At 32.7% G+C, this 18,018-nt stretch overlaps 3 protein-coding genes and 1 long non-coding RNA gene across 4 annotated transcripts; 1 reads left to right on the forward strand and 3 right to left on the reverse strand.

Moving 5' to 3' along the window:
* Nucleotides 1-2,466: 2,466 nt before the first annotated feature.
* On the reverse strand, nt 2,467-4,380 carry LOC108835879 (probable protein phosphatase 2C 58). The gene is made up of 4 exons (XM_018609101.2): nt 4,122-4,380; nt 3,377-3,622; nt 2,877-3,308; nt 2,467-2,802 (listed from the first exon to the last, which is right to left on the reverse strand). Exons 1-4 carry the CDS (start codon nt 4,152-4,154, stop codon nt 2,665-2,667), a joined length of 849 nt encoding a protein of 282 aa, XP_018464603.2. The 5' UTR covers nt 4,155-4,380; the 3' UTR covers nt 2,467-2,664.
* An 884-nt stretch (nt 4,381-5,264) lies between these two features.
* On the reverse strand, nt 5,265-6,207 carry LOC108835880 (protein ARABIDOPSIS THALIANA ANTHER 7). The gene is made up of 3 exons (XM_018609102.2): nt 5,906-6,207; nt 5,490-5,662; nt 5,265-5,384 (listed from the first exon to the last, which is right to left on the reverse strand). Exons 1-3 carry the CDS (start codon nt 6,113-6,115, stop codon nt 5,342-5,344), a joined length of 426 nt encoding a protein of 141 aa, XP_018464604.2. The 5' UTR covers nt 6,116-6,207; the 3' UTR covers nt 5,265-5,341.
* Nucleotides 6,208-6,632: 425 nt separating this feature from the next.
* On the forward strand, nt 6,633-10,383 carry LOC130500699 (uncharacterized). The gene is made up of 3 exons (XR_008939266.1): nt 6,633-6,899; nt 7,106-7,210; nt 10,008-10,383. It is a non-coding gene; the product is annotated as an uncharacterized LOC130500699 (long non-coding RNA).
* Nucleotides 10,384-12,647: 2,264 nt separating this feature from the next.
* Nucleotides 12,648-14,218, reverse strand: LOC108848730 (uncharacterized). Its single transcript, XM_018622161.2, has 3 exons — nt 13,916-14,218; nt 13,568-13,793; nt 12,648-13,301 (listed from the first exon to the last, which is right to left on the reverse strand). Exons 1-3 carry the CDS (start codon nt 14,138-14,140, stop codon nt 12,850-12,852), a joined length of 903 nt encoding a protein of 300 aa, XP_018477663.1. The 5' UTR covers nt 14,141-14,218; the 3' UTR covers nt 12,648-12,849.
* Nucleotides 14,219-18,018: the final 3,800 nt, after the last annotated feature.

Genomic DNA, 18,018 nt, shown 5'->3' on the forward strand with positions numbered 1-18,018 from the left:
GAGGGAACACTTTTCACAATTTCATTTTACTATTGAACCTTTTAACTACAAATTTATCCTTAATTTTTTATATAATTTTGTTTTGTATCAAAAAGATTAAATATTTGTGTGTTTATACTTTACTGAAATTAGTAATACTTTCATTAGTACAATTATAAATTCATATAAATAATTTTATATTATTTTATAATCTAAATTTATGTACAAAAAAATCTAGTTAAAATAAATATCATAGTTGAATAAAATTAGTAATTTTATAAAATACATAGCATTATTAAAAATGTAATAAATATTAATAATGTAATATATTTGGAATATTCTATTTTGAAAGGAGAAACGAGAAAAATCATTGGAACAAAACTCTCTCATTTTGGGAAAATGATGTAAGCTATTGGAAATGCCGTAGAGAAATACCACAAGTCCTTTTGGATTATTCGCTCAGCCAATCGTCGCAACGTGTACAAGGCACCATATGGGCCCAATATCTCAATAGGACACTTGTTTAAAGCTTCTTTTTCATTCTCTTTTTCTTTCTTTCGTTAATGTTATTTTATATCTTTAAAACAAGTAAAAGATTATTACAGTTGGTTATGTTTTGTCTTTATAATTTCCAACTTCTTTCTATCGGCATGACACATGAGTTATGGCCTTATGGAGCCAAATCTATAATGTTCAGAAAAAAAAAATCTATAATGTTCAGAAATCTATAGATCTCTAAATCAAAGGATAATATTAGTATACTTTCAGTCAAAGGACTTTAGAAGATTGTCGATGGGGAGTGCAAACAACAATCAGTGTAAAATATCACTCCGAAATTTTCAAGCATACAAAGGGAAGTAAAAAGCAACCATGTCCGGTTTAAATGAGTGTGCGGAGGTGGATGGTCCAAAAATAAAATTCTAAACAAAAAAAAAGAAGAGAAAACATAGTTTGTCTTTGTCGAAAAAATGGACCCACGTTTTCAAAATGTATTCATCTTTATTTTTCAGAGTTCTTTTAGGCTGGACATGAAAGCAATATATCAAAATTCGTGAGACTATTTTGATTTAAGGCGTTGGAGATTATCAAAAGATAGTGGTCTGTGGCATCAAATTAATATTGAGGCGCACTATAGTTTTCTGAATGTGACCATGTGCCAAAAGAGTAAAGTACCTTTTTAAAATGTCATGGAAACTGACAAGAGAAAAGTAATTGATCCACTATATTGTCACGCGTATTCTGGATATATTGAACCGTTGAATTGTTACAGTACTAGTTAAAATATTCTTACTTCTAAAATCAGTTGAGTTCTTGCATAAACTTCGGTTGACACAATTTTTGAAAAACCAAATTTTATGTCTTACGAACGTGAAGTTTACGAAAACACAGTTAGTTAATTTCAAGTTATATTCTTCCGCTTCTTAAAACTCTCACAAATGTAAGAACATTTAAGATATTACCAGTGTTTCCGTTAAAACTTATTCGTATACGTTTTGCATGCAGCTAGAAATAATATTGATATTGGCATGCATGATAATTGATGCATCCTTATTCATGAAAGTGAACGTGATACTGGATCAAAGCAAGTTGTTCCTCGTCTAACAGGAGTCTGCGGATGGTTCAGACCACAATCTTCCAAGCACTCAAGCTAACCGTTTAATTTGGCTCTCTCTTACTAGTGCCATTTCGCGGTGGCTTCGCATATCTGACTGTGGTTTTATTTATATACTTTTTTCTTTGTAAAAAGACTTTGGTTCAGCTAGTTTGATTGTATTTATCAATAGTTTCGTTTATCAAAATGTTTCGGCTGGATAAGCTTTTGGTTTTAGTTCGGATTTAAAAATGTATCAATGAAACTGAGTTTTTTTGCTCTGGTCCATTAGCAAATTTATCTTTCAGTTTGTTTGGTTTTGATTATGGTTTGTTAGGATAATAAAGATGTCGAAATTGAATAGGTTTGTTATACTATTTCTGTTCTTTTGGAATCTCTAATCACTGGTGAAATGTTCCGTTGAATTTGTAAATCATAAGACTGACAAGAATATACATTGTGAATTCTCAAGTAATTTGTTATTTGACATGACTCAACGTCAAGTTTTTCTTCTCAAAGTAGTCTTTCTATTTCTTCTCCAAGATATTTGGAAGTGCAAACTATCAATTACACAGAGCAACGCATTATAGTTATTTTACATTTGACCTTAAAGTGGCTTTTAAGTTTTAACTCATTGCATGTGTTTTATGTATACAAATACAAATTTCAGGGTACAAACCTGTAGAATTGTCGATGGATCTGGACTTATGTTAAGCAGGAGGTCCTTGATGGATGATATATGTACTCAGATGTTTTCTATTTCCTTCTGTAACCAGAAATTGAGCCTCTCTACCCACTTAATTGTATGACATTGGGCCTCATCAATCAATGTAGTCAAAAACACAAACACGTTACTGAACCACCAGTGGTCGGTCCGCTCGAGAAGTAGACAAAGATCATCTTAAGCTTTTGTATCTTTAAATTAATTTTTAGGGGAAATATCAAACACTTTCCAAACATAAAAAAAAAAAAATATTACATCTTCTGAGAAACTTCATTACTGATTTAACATTTTACAAAAAACTTGAAAACACACATAATAACTCTATCTTGCAAACTTGATGGTCATTTTATAGACAAAGGCTTCAAAGAGACTAGTGGAACTTTACAACGATACAAGAGATGTCGTCTTTGCTCTTCTTAGTTAAAGCTACCTCTATCAAGTGCTTTGCTGCTGCTTGAGGATCTTTGACACTCTTTATCACATCAACCGCTTCTTGGTTCGACATCACCTGCATGCAGTTTAACCATGTCAGAAAGAAACTGGGAACTACATCAAAGCACAAGACTCACTAACTAAACTTGCCTTCCAGATACCATCGCTGGCGAAAACGATGAACTCAGTCTGCTCATCAATAGCCTGGTGTGTGATATCAGGCTCAGAGCTCAAATGTATCTTTAAGCTCTTATCTCCAAACGCTCTCGCAACCGCTAACTGTCCATCTACACGTGGAACATCCCCTGGAATGTTTGATACAAAGCCACCTCGTTTCTCTATATCTTTCCTCTCCTTGCTTGGCTCGTGATCAACCGAGAGCTGCTGCGCAACGCCCTTCTTGGACATCACCGCCCTCGAGTCACCAACGTTAGCAACCACTAGCTTTTGACCATCGACTAGAATCCCCGTTACAGCCGTTGACCCGCCTTTACCAAGCTTGAGAGACTGCTGCAGTATCACTGCATCTGTTGATCTGTAAGCATTTCTTATTGCATTCTCCGTGTCACTCCAAAACTCCTTCTGAGAAATCAACAATCAGTTTAAAGGATTCAATCACCTCAAGTTAAGATTTTTTTTTTTACTTTTACCTCTTGAAGAATGTTGTCAAAGAGATTGGTCTGCAAGTACTTGGCAACGTCATGACCCAAGTGACCATCAAAGATGGCAAACAGACCGAGCTCATGGCCGTCGACTTTCTTGAATTCAGAGACTACGTAGTCCTCCATGGGATGGCTTGACTTGCCTTTGACGAAGTGGAAACCGTGTGTTATGTTCTTCCACATCTTGCTTTTGCCTCTTCCCATGTCAGGAGGAGCTGCTCCGCAGATCCCGGCCTTTTTTTTAGGGTTTTAATGATTCAGAGCAAAAACAATAGAGTTAGTTAGTTAATACTGCTATGAAAGATCCAAGACAAGACTGTTCTATACCACAGATGTTGAAAAAAAGACATCAAAGTTGAGAACCTTCACACACATGAACATCAAAAAGCTCAGACCTTTAAACAGAGCACAGGTATCATAAACAAAACAGAGGAAACGAAAACTACAATCTTTGCACAGAATCTACATACCCTTGAGTAGTTGTAGTAGTAGTAGTAGTAGTAAAGTCAAGAAAAGTTCGATGGATCAACTTAAAAGAAAAATATCATTAATTTTAGCCAAAAGAGAGATTGCTAACATCAGAGAAGCTGATTCCAAAGTCTAGACAGAGAAGAGCTAAAAAGACAACAAAAAGGGTAACCGACAATAGACCAGATCAGATGAAGGAGATAGATCTAACAGTAATAAGCATCAAAGAAGAATCAAAACCTAATCCAGATAAGCCAATAAGTACCTTCATCTTATGGAGAATTTCTCTGCCTGCCATTTTCTAAGGAAAAACACCCCTTCTTGAGAGTCGCTTTGTCTTCGTCTGAGATATGATCCAAGCAAAAAACGACCAGAGAGAGGGAGGGATGGGTTTATTTTATGACAGGGGAATGGTCTTTGACTTTGATGTAAGAAAATGTGAACTGGCGGTGACAGTAACAGTAACAGAATCGGCTGCGTCGGCCAATGCCAACGCGTATCTCTCCCACGACTTTTCTTCTTTCCTTAATGTTGTTCTATGACAATAAATATTTCATTAATCCCTTTGCTTTAGCACTTGATTAATACTTTTATTATGGTCATTCTCATTCGGTACTACTATTAATTTTGAGATTTATCAAAAGTATTGAGCAACCCATTAATTTACAACTATAAATATTTATATTGTACTCAACAGACCGTATGTTTATATTTGTTTGATAAAATACAAAATTAGTCATAGATATATGTAAGTGAAATAGTGGTCCGTGATTCCAAAATTTAAAAGATAATTTTAAATATAAAATCTTCAAACTATATTATATTTTTTTTTAAATTATTAACTTTTTTGGGTAAATTGTCTATAACCTACTATAAAATTTCGGAACCGGTCAGATGGATGATAGATGTCGTTTTGAAAACCATGTATTGTACTATAATTAATGCTTTTGTTTCATTTACAAATTCGTGTCGGCTCAATCAATAGATTCACTTTTATAGTGTCTTCTTGGTTCCTTCCAAGTTGACGCCCTTTTGGTGACATCCCTCGCATTTTCTTAATCTTAGCTTTGGTTTGTTTCCTCAAGCAAATCATATGCTAAAAGAATCTTTTTATATATTCTAGGTGACGGAAACTCAGATTGGTCCTTTTTTTCAAAATTATTAGCTATCCCAAAATCACACACATCAACGAGAGGCCAACGAGTTGGTGATATGTCCAATCAACAGTTTTCGTCGTTGATATACAACCACACACATACAAATATTAGTGAAAGAGCTATCGATCAAGTGCTCTTTCTTGACTAATTCATATTCTTTTATGCTGTCAAATATCAATGGAAGAGTTATTGATCAAGTGTTATCCGCTCTTTCTTGACTAATTCGTATTACTTTTTGTCACACTGGTCACTAATACAATAAGTTCGATTATATATCATGCATAGCTATTACAAGTCTTCCATTTCCACTATTCATACATACTTGTAACTAATTTAGCTTTTCAGCATCGAGTTCCTTCATGTTTCTGAACCTGTAACGGAAGAAAATAATCCAATTTAGTTCATTTACTCCTAGGAAAAATGTACCAAAATGACACTTTTATGTTGAAAAATTTGGAGAGGAGAACATAATTAACTGAGAACAGTCCATTCCAACAGATATAGGGAAGCTGAGACTAAGCGAACAAAGGGGTGGAAGATTGTTGATGGCGGATGCCAGAAAAGGAAGATGATCTGCTTTTCCCATTATCTCAATGCATTCACATACTCTCTCTAGCTCTCCACTCCCCTGCTCATTCTTCCTCGATCCCTGCTTAATATATATCGTCAGATTACTAATAGCTAACGGTGAAAAAGTAGACCGGCCGTGAGATCTCCAGAGACGTATACAATTTAGTAAGATTTTAATAAAAGAATTTTAAAATAACTTGGGAGTCTATGTATATATATATATATATATATCTACTTTTTAACTTCAAAACCAGTGTTACTTGGTAGGGCCGATGACCGCTCTATACTAAAAAGAAACCGTAAATGGAGAAAGAGTAGTAACTGGAGTCTTGAACTTGACGACGTTGTTCAAGTGGGTCACGCCTCTGCAGCATTGCGGAGAAGGTTGCTGGAAGATTCCCTCGACGAAGCCCATGCACGGCATGAAACTGTCGAACACCTCTCTGCACTGCTCAATCGACTGAAGTTGGGAAACCGCGGTCTTGATCAAGGCCAAGAGTGTCACCAGGATTATGGCACGATGTATCTTCATTGGTCTTTTTAACTGATTACCCTATAGCGACTAAGGAGAGATTATTCTTGTGTAATCACAGTTCGATATCTCTATATATGTATGTAGTGGTCAGTTAATTTATATTGTGGAGTTTATAATGCATGGTTAGTTAAATGAACACATGTAATTCTCATGGCTCCTTCAAAATCGGATTAATTCTAGCCGAGTTCTCTTTTCAGCTATATTTATTTTCTTATAATTATTTGTGTATTTTCTTATACATATCTATAAGCTAATCGCGTGTAACTCGGATGATTTTATCGCATGCCATGAGTGATGTGAGTTTGTTATCTAATACATGTGCCCATATTACTGCCTGTAATATGGTCTCAATACGTAACGTATGGAGAGTGGAACATTTCTCAGTAAAATCCAATTTTGTAGGCCTAATTAGATTCTTTGTTTAATTAGCAGACTAAAAAGTTGATTATTTCCCACTATCTATTTCTATTTTCAACTAATGGCGACATTATAATAAAAAGTCTCTCACTGGATGTGGAGGTTTATTGTTGTCTTTCAAGTCTCGAGTTGTGGGACATAACAATAGAGAGATGAGATCTAAACCCAACCCGTTGACCAAAAAAAAACAACCCTAAGATTTGGTCTTCAAAATTATATTTACGGGTTGTGCTAAAGATTGTATTAGTAAGATTGGGTTTCCTTGGGTTCTATAAGCGAGTTTTAGTGATCTAAATCCAACCCTAAGATTTGATCTTCAAGTGTCAGCCTCAGATCCCTCTTAAACCACTTCAGACAGCTACAAGTAAGGAGTTGATCGTCCTTTTCCTTGAACTTATGCGACTACTTGATCCATACTCTGCAAACCTTGCTCCAAAGACTGAACCGTAAATAGTGTCTCTGTATAATAAATCCACAAACTTCAAAACAAATGATCCATAACTTTTCAATGGCTATATCTCTTACATTTCATGCCCTTCTCTCATCACTTCTTCTTTTTCATGTCTTTAGTATCAACCGCAAAGCATAGCCTTCACCACCGCACAAGTCATTCCTCAAACCTAACCTTCAGTACCATCACACAAGTCGTTCCCAAAACCGTAACCAGCATCTTTAGTAAGCGTATCTACTCTATTAATTTAGAGTCCTAAATTTTATCTACTTAAAAAGTTGTCATTTAAATTTGCACCTATTCACAACCCATTAGAAATAATCATAACATTTCTTATTATTAGTTTATATTACTCCCGTTTAAGAAAAATATATTCTTAAGTTTGATTCTTCCGCTGTACAAACACTAACAAACGTAACGATAATTTACAAATCAAATTATATTATCCTTTAACCAATTATAACCAAATGAAATACCAATCAGTATAGTGACATGATTTGTTCCACGTGATGCATTGTTTTGAGAAGTGAGCCGATAAAACTTTACAAATATGTTAATTTGTTATAATTCTATTTTTACTCCATTTTTATTACATGATCCAAGAAAACCATTTAACTCAATATATTGTTATATATCAAACTTTTCTTAGACATTGAATTTTACAATTCAGTAGTTTTAATACACTTGGTCCAACTAATTAAACAATACTAAAAGTTTATATAATTTAATAAAATTTTATAGTTTTAACATTTTAGGTGCTTCACATTTACATGTGTAAATATTTTAAATGCATAGAAAAACACTCTTGATAAAACCTAATCACGTTTTGTATAACAATATATGAACTATTTACAGTTCCGAAAATATAAGATATAATAAATTTAAACAATATCACATAATTTATTTTCGTTTTTTAACTTTATTCACAAATATATCTCATGAAAATCTAAACAAATTGTATATCAAATATACTCATCCAATCATTTATATAATTTAGTTGATTAATAGATGAGTTGCATGATTAGAAAAAGAATTCAAATTTATTTTTATCAGAAATGTTAAAAAAAATAAAAAAAATTATGAAAAACAAATATATATATATATATATATATATATGTATATATACAAAAATATTATGTTAAATAAAATATAAAAAAAATATTTTCCTTTTAAATATTTCAATTTTCATTCAAATTCGAATCTTAACAAAAACAAATATCACAAGATATATATATATATATATATATATATATATATATATATATATATGTATAGTATGTAAATATTAAACAAAAATATTCAAAATCATCTCTATAAAATTGTTTTTTTTAGAAATATAATATACATTAAAGTTATATAAAATAAATTTTATAATTACTGTTTCTAAAAAAAAATATCAATACTATTAAAAGAGAATAACTTTTTATCTACTTGTAAGTAGTCAAGATTGGACCATTACATTTATTTAAATTACTATTATTTCTCTTATAACTAACTTAATTATTATTAAATGTATACTATATCTAACCAATTATTTTAATATTTTACAAATAAGATCTTTAAAATATATTCTTAAGTATCTTTTACTAAGATTACATCTTAATAATATCTTCTAATATCTTTTATTTAAAATGTAAATACACATTTATTTTTAATATTTATTTTTATTTAATAAAAGTCATAATTAATAACTAACTGTAGTTAAAAATGATTTTTAATTCAGTTTTTATTTATATACTAAGAAATAAAATTTCTATAGTATTTATATATACATAATTTATATTCTTAATTAAATTACTACACCAACTAATAAATATAAAGTAACTTAATCCATCTATTAACTATTTTCTATATTATAAAATAACATAATAAAATAAATGCATGAATTTTACAACATATTTCAACTTAATAAAACAAATATTAAAGTACGATGTATAAACTAATAAATAATTTCATAAATTAATACATATATATATATATATATATATTAAATATTTTAAAAAATTTATTTATTTATCAAGTATAAAGCGGATTGAATAACAATAGTTAATTTTAAAAAAATATAATAATAAAATAACTTTTTTACCAATATAAAATATTACAATAAATTTGCGGGTTTAATAGAACTTTTAAATAACGAGTTTAACCAGATTACATATAGAATCATCCATTTTATCGATTTAACCATGGATCCGGATCGGGTTACAGAATACTGAATATAATACTTCATGCGTTACATTTAAAAGTATATACGTAATCGAAAAATAAAAATTTACATCATTCGAAAATATTTTCATTTTTTTAAGGACGGGTCAAAATCTAGTTGTGCACTTAAAGCATGGTAGAAGGTCATCTAATCTGATCCGAAGAAAATTTATATTATTCTCCAATAGGACTAGTTGGGCTTTAAAAGTAGAAAATGTGGAAAGCCTTGTCTTACAGCATATTTAATCAGCCTACTAAAAACTTGATTGTATTGTATTGAACTCCTTGTTAGCTAACTTGTACATATTTCTTTTTTTTGAACATCCTTGTACATATTTCTATCCAGGGTTATACAGTACTCATGTCTAGAATAAAAATAAATAAATACAAACGTTAAGTAAAAAAAAAACTAATGATTTCAGTTTTATAATAGCTTACTATCAAATTAGAAGATCTGGTTTTAATAATGGCTGTTAGTGCTTTGTAAGGGAGGGAGTAACTAAAAAGTGTGAAAAGAAGATAGCCGTTAAGTCCATTGCATGTTAAAACGTGTGATAAAAAAGAGAGGAGCAAAATCGAAACGCTTCTAACTAATCTGCATATTCTCTAGCGAATGGAATGCAGCCAAAAAGCTTCGCCCAACGGCTATGACTTCTAATTTCACCATAAATACACATACAAGCACCCAAGAGCAATACACAGTTCATGAGAGTAACTTACTTGAGATTTAGGTTAAGTTTTGGAGAGATGGGTCTGGTCATAAGGTTTGATGCTAACATAATGATTGCATGTTAATGGGTTTGGGGTATGCAATAGGCTTATCAAATGGGTACAAGTTCTACGTTGGTGGGAGATATGGTTGGGTCCTTACTCCTTCCGAGGATTATTCACATTGGTCTCACCGGAACAGTTTTCAAGTCAACGACACTCTTTGTAAGCCTCTTTCTTCTCTAATATTATTGTACACATTAATCAGAGTATTTAATTTTACTTGACTGGAAGGCGATCATGTGGCCTGTGTTAATATCGAATACTCTGATCAACTCTATTGTACATGCATATGTTCTGGAGTTGAACTCTGTAACCTGTCTCGTATTTTTTATATTAATCAGAGTATTTAATTTTAAATGATCATACTGGTTTTGTGTTTAATATCATTCCCATACGTACATGTAGACGTTATACGGTTATAGTATCCACGGATCCACCTAACTCATGCAAACTAAAACTTCTTCATATCATATAGTTCTTCGGTCGAGAGTCGAGACTAATATTTTTTAAACATTTAAATAGATCTTGCTTTTATAAGTGTTAAATGAGTTAATTCTGTCATACACATAGTTACCGATTCGGGAGTTAATAAAACAAGGACAAAGGTACCATTTCATATGGTTAGTTGACTCTAATAATAAAGATGGAAACACGTTAAGGCTATTTATTTTATTTTTTTTGAACAAAACACGTTATTAAGGCTATAAAATACAGTATTTTGCAATAGTCCATACCTTTGTTTTTGAAGTAATCTTTGATTCAGATTCGTAATGCTCTGTCGAAGCTTAGTATTATTAAACATGTTTCTTGCGCATTATTCTTTATCTTTTTTAACAAAATAAAAACCCGCCCGGTCGGGCGGGTTTTTATTATTTTGTAGACGCGGATTGAATAAGAACCTTTAAATTGTTGAAAATTGTGTTTGATCAGTTTGAGATGAAAAATCTACTAACCATGGCGATAATCGAGATGAATTTGTGATATGAACCGATGTTCAAAAATAATTTTTTTAACAAAATATTATTATGGCATCTATTTAAATAAATTTCAAATGTTAAATCGATTCTATTAAAAAAATATTTGATGTTAGTTGGTTCATTGATTTTTATACCTTACGTATGTGTCTAATTAATCTATATAATATTATTATATATGTCTAGTTAATATTATTATTCAGACCCGTGCGTATACACATAATTTTCAATTTTATTAATATCTCTAAATTAAGATAAAATAAGTAATCAAACATTTGTTAAACTTTTGGGTTTTTATAGAATGAACATTTAGGCTGGCAAAAAATTATGATGAATATTTATAATTGACTACTATATAATTGAAAACTTATATCAGAGCTTTTTCTTATATTTTATATTATATTAAGAAATATACCTTCTCAAAATTTATATGTATTTCTAAGGTTCTGTATTAAATTCAATTTTAATAAAATTAGACATTATGTAAAATACAGGTAAATAGAATCTACGTAAATATTTGTACATTATATACATTATGTACAACCCGAGAAAACTTTTAAAATTGTAGTAGTCGTATGCAACTATGCAGCAATTTAATAATGAAAAGATGGAGTTACTAATCTTATGCACATGAATATATTTCAAATCTTTTAACTAATGTTTTGACCATTTATTTCCTAAACCAATCAAAATATAAGAGAGGGCTTATTAATGAATGCATGTGAATATAACTTTGTAAAAAAAGTGTATTTAATTTAAAATCTTACAAAACAGTAGTTAGGTCCAACAAAATGTTTCTGTTTTAATAAGATAGATTAACATCATATTCTCTGTTTTTTAGTAATCCTTGATTTAGATTCCTTATGATCTGTCGGGAAAAGATGAAACGTGCACGTACACTCAATTTGAAGTTTGCTCCATTTTTAATCACGCAACTTTCAACCTTGCAACATATGATATGGAGTTTTTTCGTCCATAACACTTTCGTATAAGTATCACCTCATAATATTTAGGGAAAATATATAGACCGAAACAAAAAATGCTTATTCGAAGATGATGATCGTTGACGTTTGAGAAGATCCAACAAAAAAAATCTCTGATCTACCAATGGCCAATGGGTGTAACTATTTACCATAACTGAGTGTTACACTACATTTGCTTTGTTTTCACCAATCAAAAGAAACAGAAAGTATTATTAGCTTTTTTACCGAACAAGTAGAAAAGTTGAGTTTTATACGAAAGAAAATTTGTACTCTACAATGCTGATGAACAAAATCGAAGAAATATATTCCTCCAAAGTCCATTTTTTCTGTTCTGTTTTCTTTTAATTCTACTTGTTCCTCGGAATTGTTTACTAGTCAGAGCCATGTAATTTATTCACGTTTTGTTCATTTTCCTAAGTGGCTCTTGCAAAACCGTGTTGACTTTGGACAATGATCACATGAACATTCAAAGAGGAAATAATCCATTCTCATGTTTATCTTTTGTCATTATCCATTCTTATATTAAAGATAATTAGTGGATACCTAGATAATTAAAAAAAGATGAAATATGAAACTATGAGAGAAAAAGCAAGAGACCCACAGTTTCTGTAACAAAAAATTATGATGATTAACCTTTCAAACATCAAAGATTATTTTAATACTAGGCCTATTAATATAGTAGTCTTATGTTGTTTAGAACTCCATTTAAGATAGTAGAGCAATAGGAGTGCACTAAAGAGGGCCAGTTTGAATTTATCTCAATTAGAACAACGATGTGTATACTACAATGGGTCCAAGGAGTTTGCCCTGTTTGGGCACACAAAATCATCGCTCGGACAATTCCACGCAAACTCTCAATGTGAAACTCATTCACTTAATCTCCACCTAATTTACTTATCGTATTCGTACGTCCTATGTATACATATATAATCACACGACCGCGACGGCGGCTGGACGGCCCATTCCGGCGGATAAATCACCAAAAATACCATAATTCAACATAGAAACCCTATGCTTGATCGCCATCACACTCTTATCCTCCTCCTCCTTCTGCGTCTCAGTCTCTGGAGTCAGGTTCACGGATTTTCTTTCGGAAGTGCCGTGCCATTTGGCTTGCATGTACTTGTGTTTTCTCCAAGGACCCATGTGCATTTTCTTGTCTTTCATACACTTTTTAGCCGCCGTGCACAATATTTTAATCAGCGATTTTAGCCTCTCTGTTTTCCCGACGTACACTTCAGGTAATATTCCAACGAGTCGCTTGTACTCCTCACTACCTCTCGCCATCTCAAACTCCGCCCTAAAAGATAGCTCAATCACCACACGGATCTCGCTTTTCTTTGATCCAGATTTGTCCACGATTTCCAAATATTCATGCTCACCTAATATTTTCAATAAATAAATATCATGGTCAGTCCAACTATTATTACAATTAATGACAACTTGATGCAATAAGCAAGTATCTAGACAATTCCATTGACTTGGTGATAAAGAGGGTTGAACGTTTCAAAACAAGTCCATATCAAACTTAAACTTTTGAAAATCTCGTAAATTTTTTTAAAACAAATCTTTTTATTTATTAGGAAACTACTAAAACTAAAATATTGAAAATTTGGAAAACTGAGTAAAATGGGGTTATTAATTATACCTGCAGGAATCTCGTGATTGCTTCTCCACTTGGATTTGCAAATGACGCAATCATAGCCGGCATCTCGGAGACGGCTAGCTACTTCACCGCGCAAACAGCTACGGCAACCGCCGATCATCGGTCTCCGGCAAACACATTGCAAACCCTTTGATCTCACTTCTTTCAACGCTTCTTTTGTTGCTTGTCGAATCTTTGTCTCAACTGAACTTGTCCTATACAGTGTCGCCTACACATTGACAGATAGCCCCAAAACCAAATTAAGTATACCCCACGAAAAAAACTTGGATCTTTTATTATAATCAAAGAAGAGACAATTATAGTTTATCAACTAATATATAAAAAAATTACCTGGAGAAGTTGTTTTTGTTCCTGCCAAAACGTTTTGCTCTCTTCGGAATTGCAACCGGCGGCATCGTTGTCAGCATCGGATTCTTCGCCGCCGGCGAAGCTACCGGAATCATGGTAATCCTCCGGTGAATGGTTTCCTTCGTCGAGAAAACCAAATAAAACATCGTCGGAGCTAGCCATTCCGTCAAGAAACTTCATGATGTCATCGGAGTTTTGCCGATCCATTGCTTTCAAGAAGAGAGAGATGAAAATGTCTTTTTTCTTTCTTTTAATTCTTCTTTTGTTGTTTTGGGTTGAAGAAAAATAGGATTAAACTAGAAGGATATATATAGGTCAGAAAGTGAGGCCTCTGTGGGACCTGGATAAATAGTAGGACCCACCTGAAGAGTGGGAGAAACAGATGCAAGGCGCCGCGAACAAGTGCATCGAATGATCTGTTGAGTTTGGACCAAAGTGACGTGTCAGAATCTTATTAGGAGCTGAGTCAGATGTGATTGCTAAAGACAGCTAGTTTCTGTGTCAGCATGGTCCCAACCACGAGAACTCCCCATTATAGATTCGGATATACTCGATCCCTATAACATTACTAGAACGTTTCAATTATTATTATAAAAATATTATCTTTTGCTAAATTAAACTGTTTTTTTTTAACCAGAGACGAAACTTCGTACTAAATTCATTCTTGCCACTTGCTAATTATCAATATACTATTTTCTTAAACTTAATTGAAAACAGATAAAGCGTATCGAGTTAGATCATAAGTTTATAGATAATTTATCATTGTATATCTTTTTGTCTAATTCATGAGCAACTAACACGTTTTAGAAGCTACTACACAATTATGAATTATCTATCCAAAATTTTCGTTAACACTTAATATTGGTATATGTATTGAGAAAATTACGTTAACATTGTTTATATAGTGAATACACGTGTCTGTACAAAAAGGAATTTTGTTACTTGATAAAAGTTATTTTGTAAAATTCATTCTTACCACTTGCTAATTATCAATATACTATTTTCTTAAAATTAATTGAAAACAGATAAAGCGTGTCGAGTTAGATCATAAGTTTATAGATAATTTATCATTGTATATCTCTTTGCCTAATTCATTAGCAACTAACACGTTTTAGAAGCTACTACACAATTATGAATTATCTATCCAAAATTTTCGTTAACACTTAATATTGGTACATGTATTGAGAAAATTATGTTAACATTTTTTATATAGTGAATACACGTATCTGTACAAGAAAGGAATTTTGTTACTTGATAAAAGTTATTTTGTACGATTGGCTTGAGAATGGATTTATATTGCAATGCGATTTAGAAAGCACAACTATTAAGAGTTAGGGGATGGTAGAAGCTTTCTCTTCTCTCTAAAAAAGAGAGAGACTCGCGGTGGTTTCCGTTCCTCTTCCTACTCGTCGCTTTTTAGCGGCGATTCTGTTTCCAGCGCCGTGCCTTTTTCGTGGTGGACGTCCGGCTTTGATTCCGGCGTTGCATCGCTTCGATAAGGGTTGACGGGCGGCTTTGATTTCTTATATCGCTTGGTCTCTGTACGGCGACGGTCCGGTGACAATCCGACGATCTGTTTGTTGTATCGGTCGGTGGTTTGCGGTTTTGCTTCAAGGAGAGATATCGATAGTTTGATGGTTACTCTCCGTTGAAGAAAGCAAAGGGATGGAATCGTCTGGTCTTCGTTTCGGCGACGTAATTCCTGTTGGATGAGATCTCGACAGGCGATGAAGCTCTCCATTAATAGTGCTACGGCGATGAGGACGGCGGTGATAGTGTCGGGATGTAATCCTGTGTGGATTTGGGGAACCGGATGAGATCTTAGGTAGGCTCATAGATTCTTTTCGTGGTTCGACTCTCCGATGGTGGAGATTTGGGATGCTCCGCTTGTCTCTGGGGTGGAACTGTTTCGTTTCCGGTGAAATTTCTTGGAACGGTGAGCTCTTCGGCTTGGTGACACGTATTATTTCTCGCTGTTGAGGATTTAACACGTGGTGATTCGTGTTCGCTTTAGATCCATGGTTTGTCGGATGTTAATGTTTGGATCCGGATTTTCTTTTGTTTGGACCCTTTTCGGTTGGGCTTTTAGGCTTTGGTTGTTTGTACTTCGTTTTTGGACTACGGTCCTTTAATAAAATACTTTTAGATGGAAAAAAAAAGAAAGCGCAACTATTAATTATTGGAAAAGCACTCGCTAGAATCGTCCTGATCATGATAAAGGGACCCACGTGCCAAAAATCAGACAGGGACAAAGACATCTACGTGGAAGATAGCCATACACGTGTCTTTTTGTCCTAGACGAGCTTATCCCGGCTACCTACATGGGGTGGGGATACTTCTTTCCTTATCATGTCACCAAAATAAAATAATTAGAGAAATTAGCTGAAGATTAGAACTTATATTAGGAAATATGCCAGTTATAAGAAAATTAGGAACATAAAATTTTCTTTGACAAATTAACTGTAACGAAATTTTTAGCATGATGTATTCACATTACAAAATTAAATTTGTTTACCAATTTATGCAAATATTGGAGTATAATCTATAATGTATATGCTTACCATAACTACAGAAACAAAACGATATTTTGATGAAATAAAGTGCACCTGCATTACAGGAACCTTTTTCGCATTTACTACAATCATTTAATTGACTAAAAGATACGTTTGGATATGTGGAATGTGCTTAACTAATAGAATCAAATTTCGGATACTTAGTAGATGTACGTTAAGCACACTAGTTATTCTTACAAAAGAATGGTATATACTTAAGTTTGGGAAGAATGATTGGTAAATGCGATAATGGAGTTAAAATTGCATTCTCTATATTCATATGTCTACCAAACCATAGATACAGGTTACTATGATATAACTTTGTAGTTCGAAACTGGTATTATCTCTCGACACCTCACATGACAATGTTGAACAGCTCATATTATGAGAGAGGTAAAATAAAATTGAAAAGGAAAATTATTGGCTTAAGTAGAATATTAGGAACATATAATATTTTCTTGTTCCAGTCTGATTCTTTTAAATTGTTCTTCGACAAAATTAACAATTATCTGATTTATAGCACGATGTATTCGCATTACAAAGTTAAAGTTCTTTGAATTTCCAAGTTATGCAAATTTTGTAGTGTATATGGTTACTGTATCTACAGAAAGAAAACGATATTTTGGTCTAAGTAAAGTGCATCTGCATTACCTGAACCTTTTTCGCATCTATTACAATCAAATAATTTACTACAAAGATACTTTGGATATGTCGAATATGCTTATAGAATCGATTTTCAGATAACGTAGTAAAAGTACGTTAAACAGATTAGTTACTTCTACAAAACAAATAGTATATGATCTAGGTCTCTGTAGTGAACCTTTCCGTTATTAATGATTATGGTTGTTGCTCAAAGAAAAGAATGCTCAAGTTTGGCAAAATGTGATGATGGAGTTATAGCGCATTCTCTCTAAACGCATTTTGATGTCTAACAAACAATAGATGCAGTTTAATATATCACTTCGTAGTTTTAAACAGCTGTTTTGTTTCAATGGCTCACATGAAAATGTTGAACATGTCATTATCATAAGCGAGGTAAACCAAAAAGTAAAAACTATTGGATTTAGTAGAATATTCCGCATTTTTATCAGAATTTTAGGAGGCTGGGAATATTCTTGGATAAGGTGCTTTCACAAAAAATAAAAATCTTAATAAGAGTAATTGGTGGCAGCATGTGGACCAGCTCATTGAGCTGAGGTAAACACCAAACAGTTAGAACATTTGTTGTTGTTAGTACACTGACACAAAGTAAAGTGTGAAATGTTGGATACATAAAGCAATCATGCATTTTGTCGTTGTTTTGTAAAACTTCCTGAATAGTTCCAATTTTCTTACTATTTGTATTTAGGCAAATATAGTGGACATATGAATAAAAAAACCTTGATACAGTTAACCAGGCTAATATACAACATGACTCGTCTTGCATAAATTAGTATATCCAGGGCTGGACGTATGTTGTTTGCAGTGGCGGAGCCACCTTGAAGAGAGGGGGTCATATGACCCGTATGAAATTTATAAAATTTAGTTTTTAGG

This window comes from Raphanus sativus, unplaced genomic scaffold, assembly GCF_000801105.2.
Source record: "Raphanus sativus cultivar WK10039 unplaced genomic scaffold, ASM80110v3 Scaffold0015, whole genome shotgun sequence".
In the NCBI taxonomy this organism is placed as follows: domain Eukaryota; kingdom Viridiplantae; phylum Streptophyta; class Magnoliopsida; order Brassicales; family Brassicaceae; genus Raphanus; species Raphanus sativus.

What these genes read in the sequence shown, in the direction of transcription:
- LOC108835879 (XM_018609101.2), bottom strand. Translation starts at nt 4,154, where the DNA reads ATGGCAGGCAGAGAAATTCTCCATAAGATGAAG. An exon ending in AAATTCTCCATAAGATGAAG is followed by an intron (nt 3,623 to 4,121) that starts GTACTTATTGGC and finishes CCTAAAAAAAAG; the next exon opens with GCCGGGATCTGCGGAGCAGC. An exon ending in CCAGCGATGGTATCTGGAAG is followed by an intron (nt 2,803 to 2,876) that starts GCAAGTTTAGTT and finishes AACTGCATGCAG; the next exon opens with GTGATGTCGAACCAAGAAGC.
- LOC108835880 (XM_018609102.2), bottom strand. Translation starts at nt 6,115, where the DNA reads ATGAAGATACATCGTGCCATAATCCTGGTGACACTCTTGGCCTTGATC. An exon ending in TCGTCAAGTTCAAGACTCCA is followed by an intron (nt 5,663 to 5,905) that starts GTTACTACTCTT and finishes TATATTAAGCAG; the next exon opens with GGATCGAGGAAGAATGAGCA. An exon ending in GTTGGAATGGACTGTTCTCA is followed by an intron (nt 5,385 to 5,489) that starts GTTAATTATGTT and finishes CTTCCGTTACAG; the next exon opens with GTTCAGAAACATGAAGGAAC.
- LOC108848730 (XM_018622161.2), bottom strand. Translation starts at nt 14,140, where the DNA reads ATGGATCGGCAAAACTCCGATGACATCATGAAGTTTCTTGACGGAATG. An exon ending in AACAAAAACAACTTCTCCAG is followed by an intron (nt 13,794 to 13,915) that starts GTAATTTTTTTA and finishes GTCAATGTGTAG; the next exon opens with GCGACACTGTATAGGACAAG. An exon ending in CAATCACGAGATTCCTGCAG is followed by an intron (nt 13,302 to 13,567) that starts GTATAATTAATA and finishes TGAAAATATTAG; the next exon opens with GTGAGCATGAATATTTGGAA.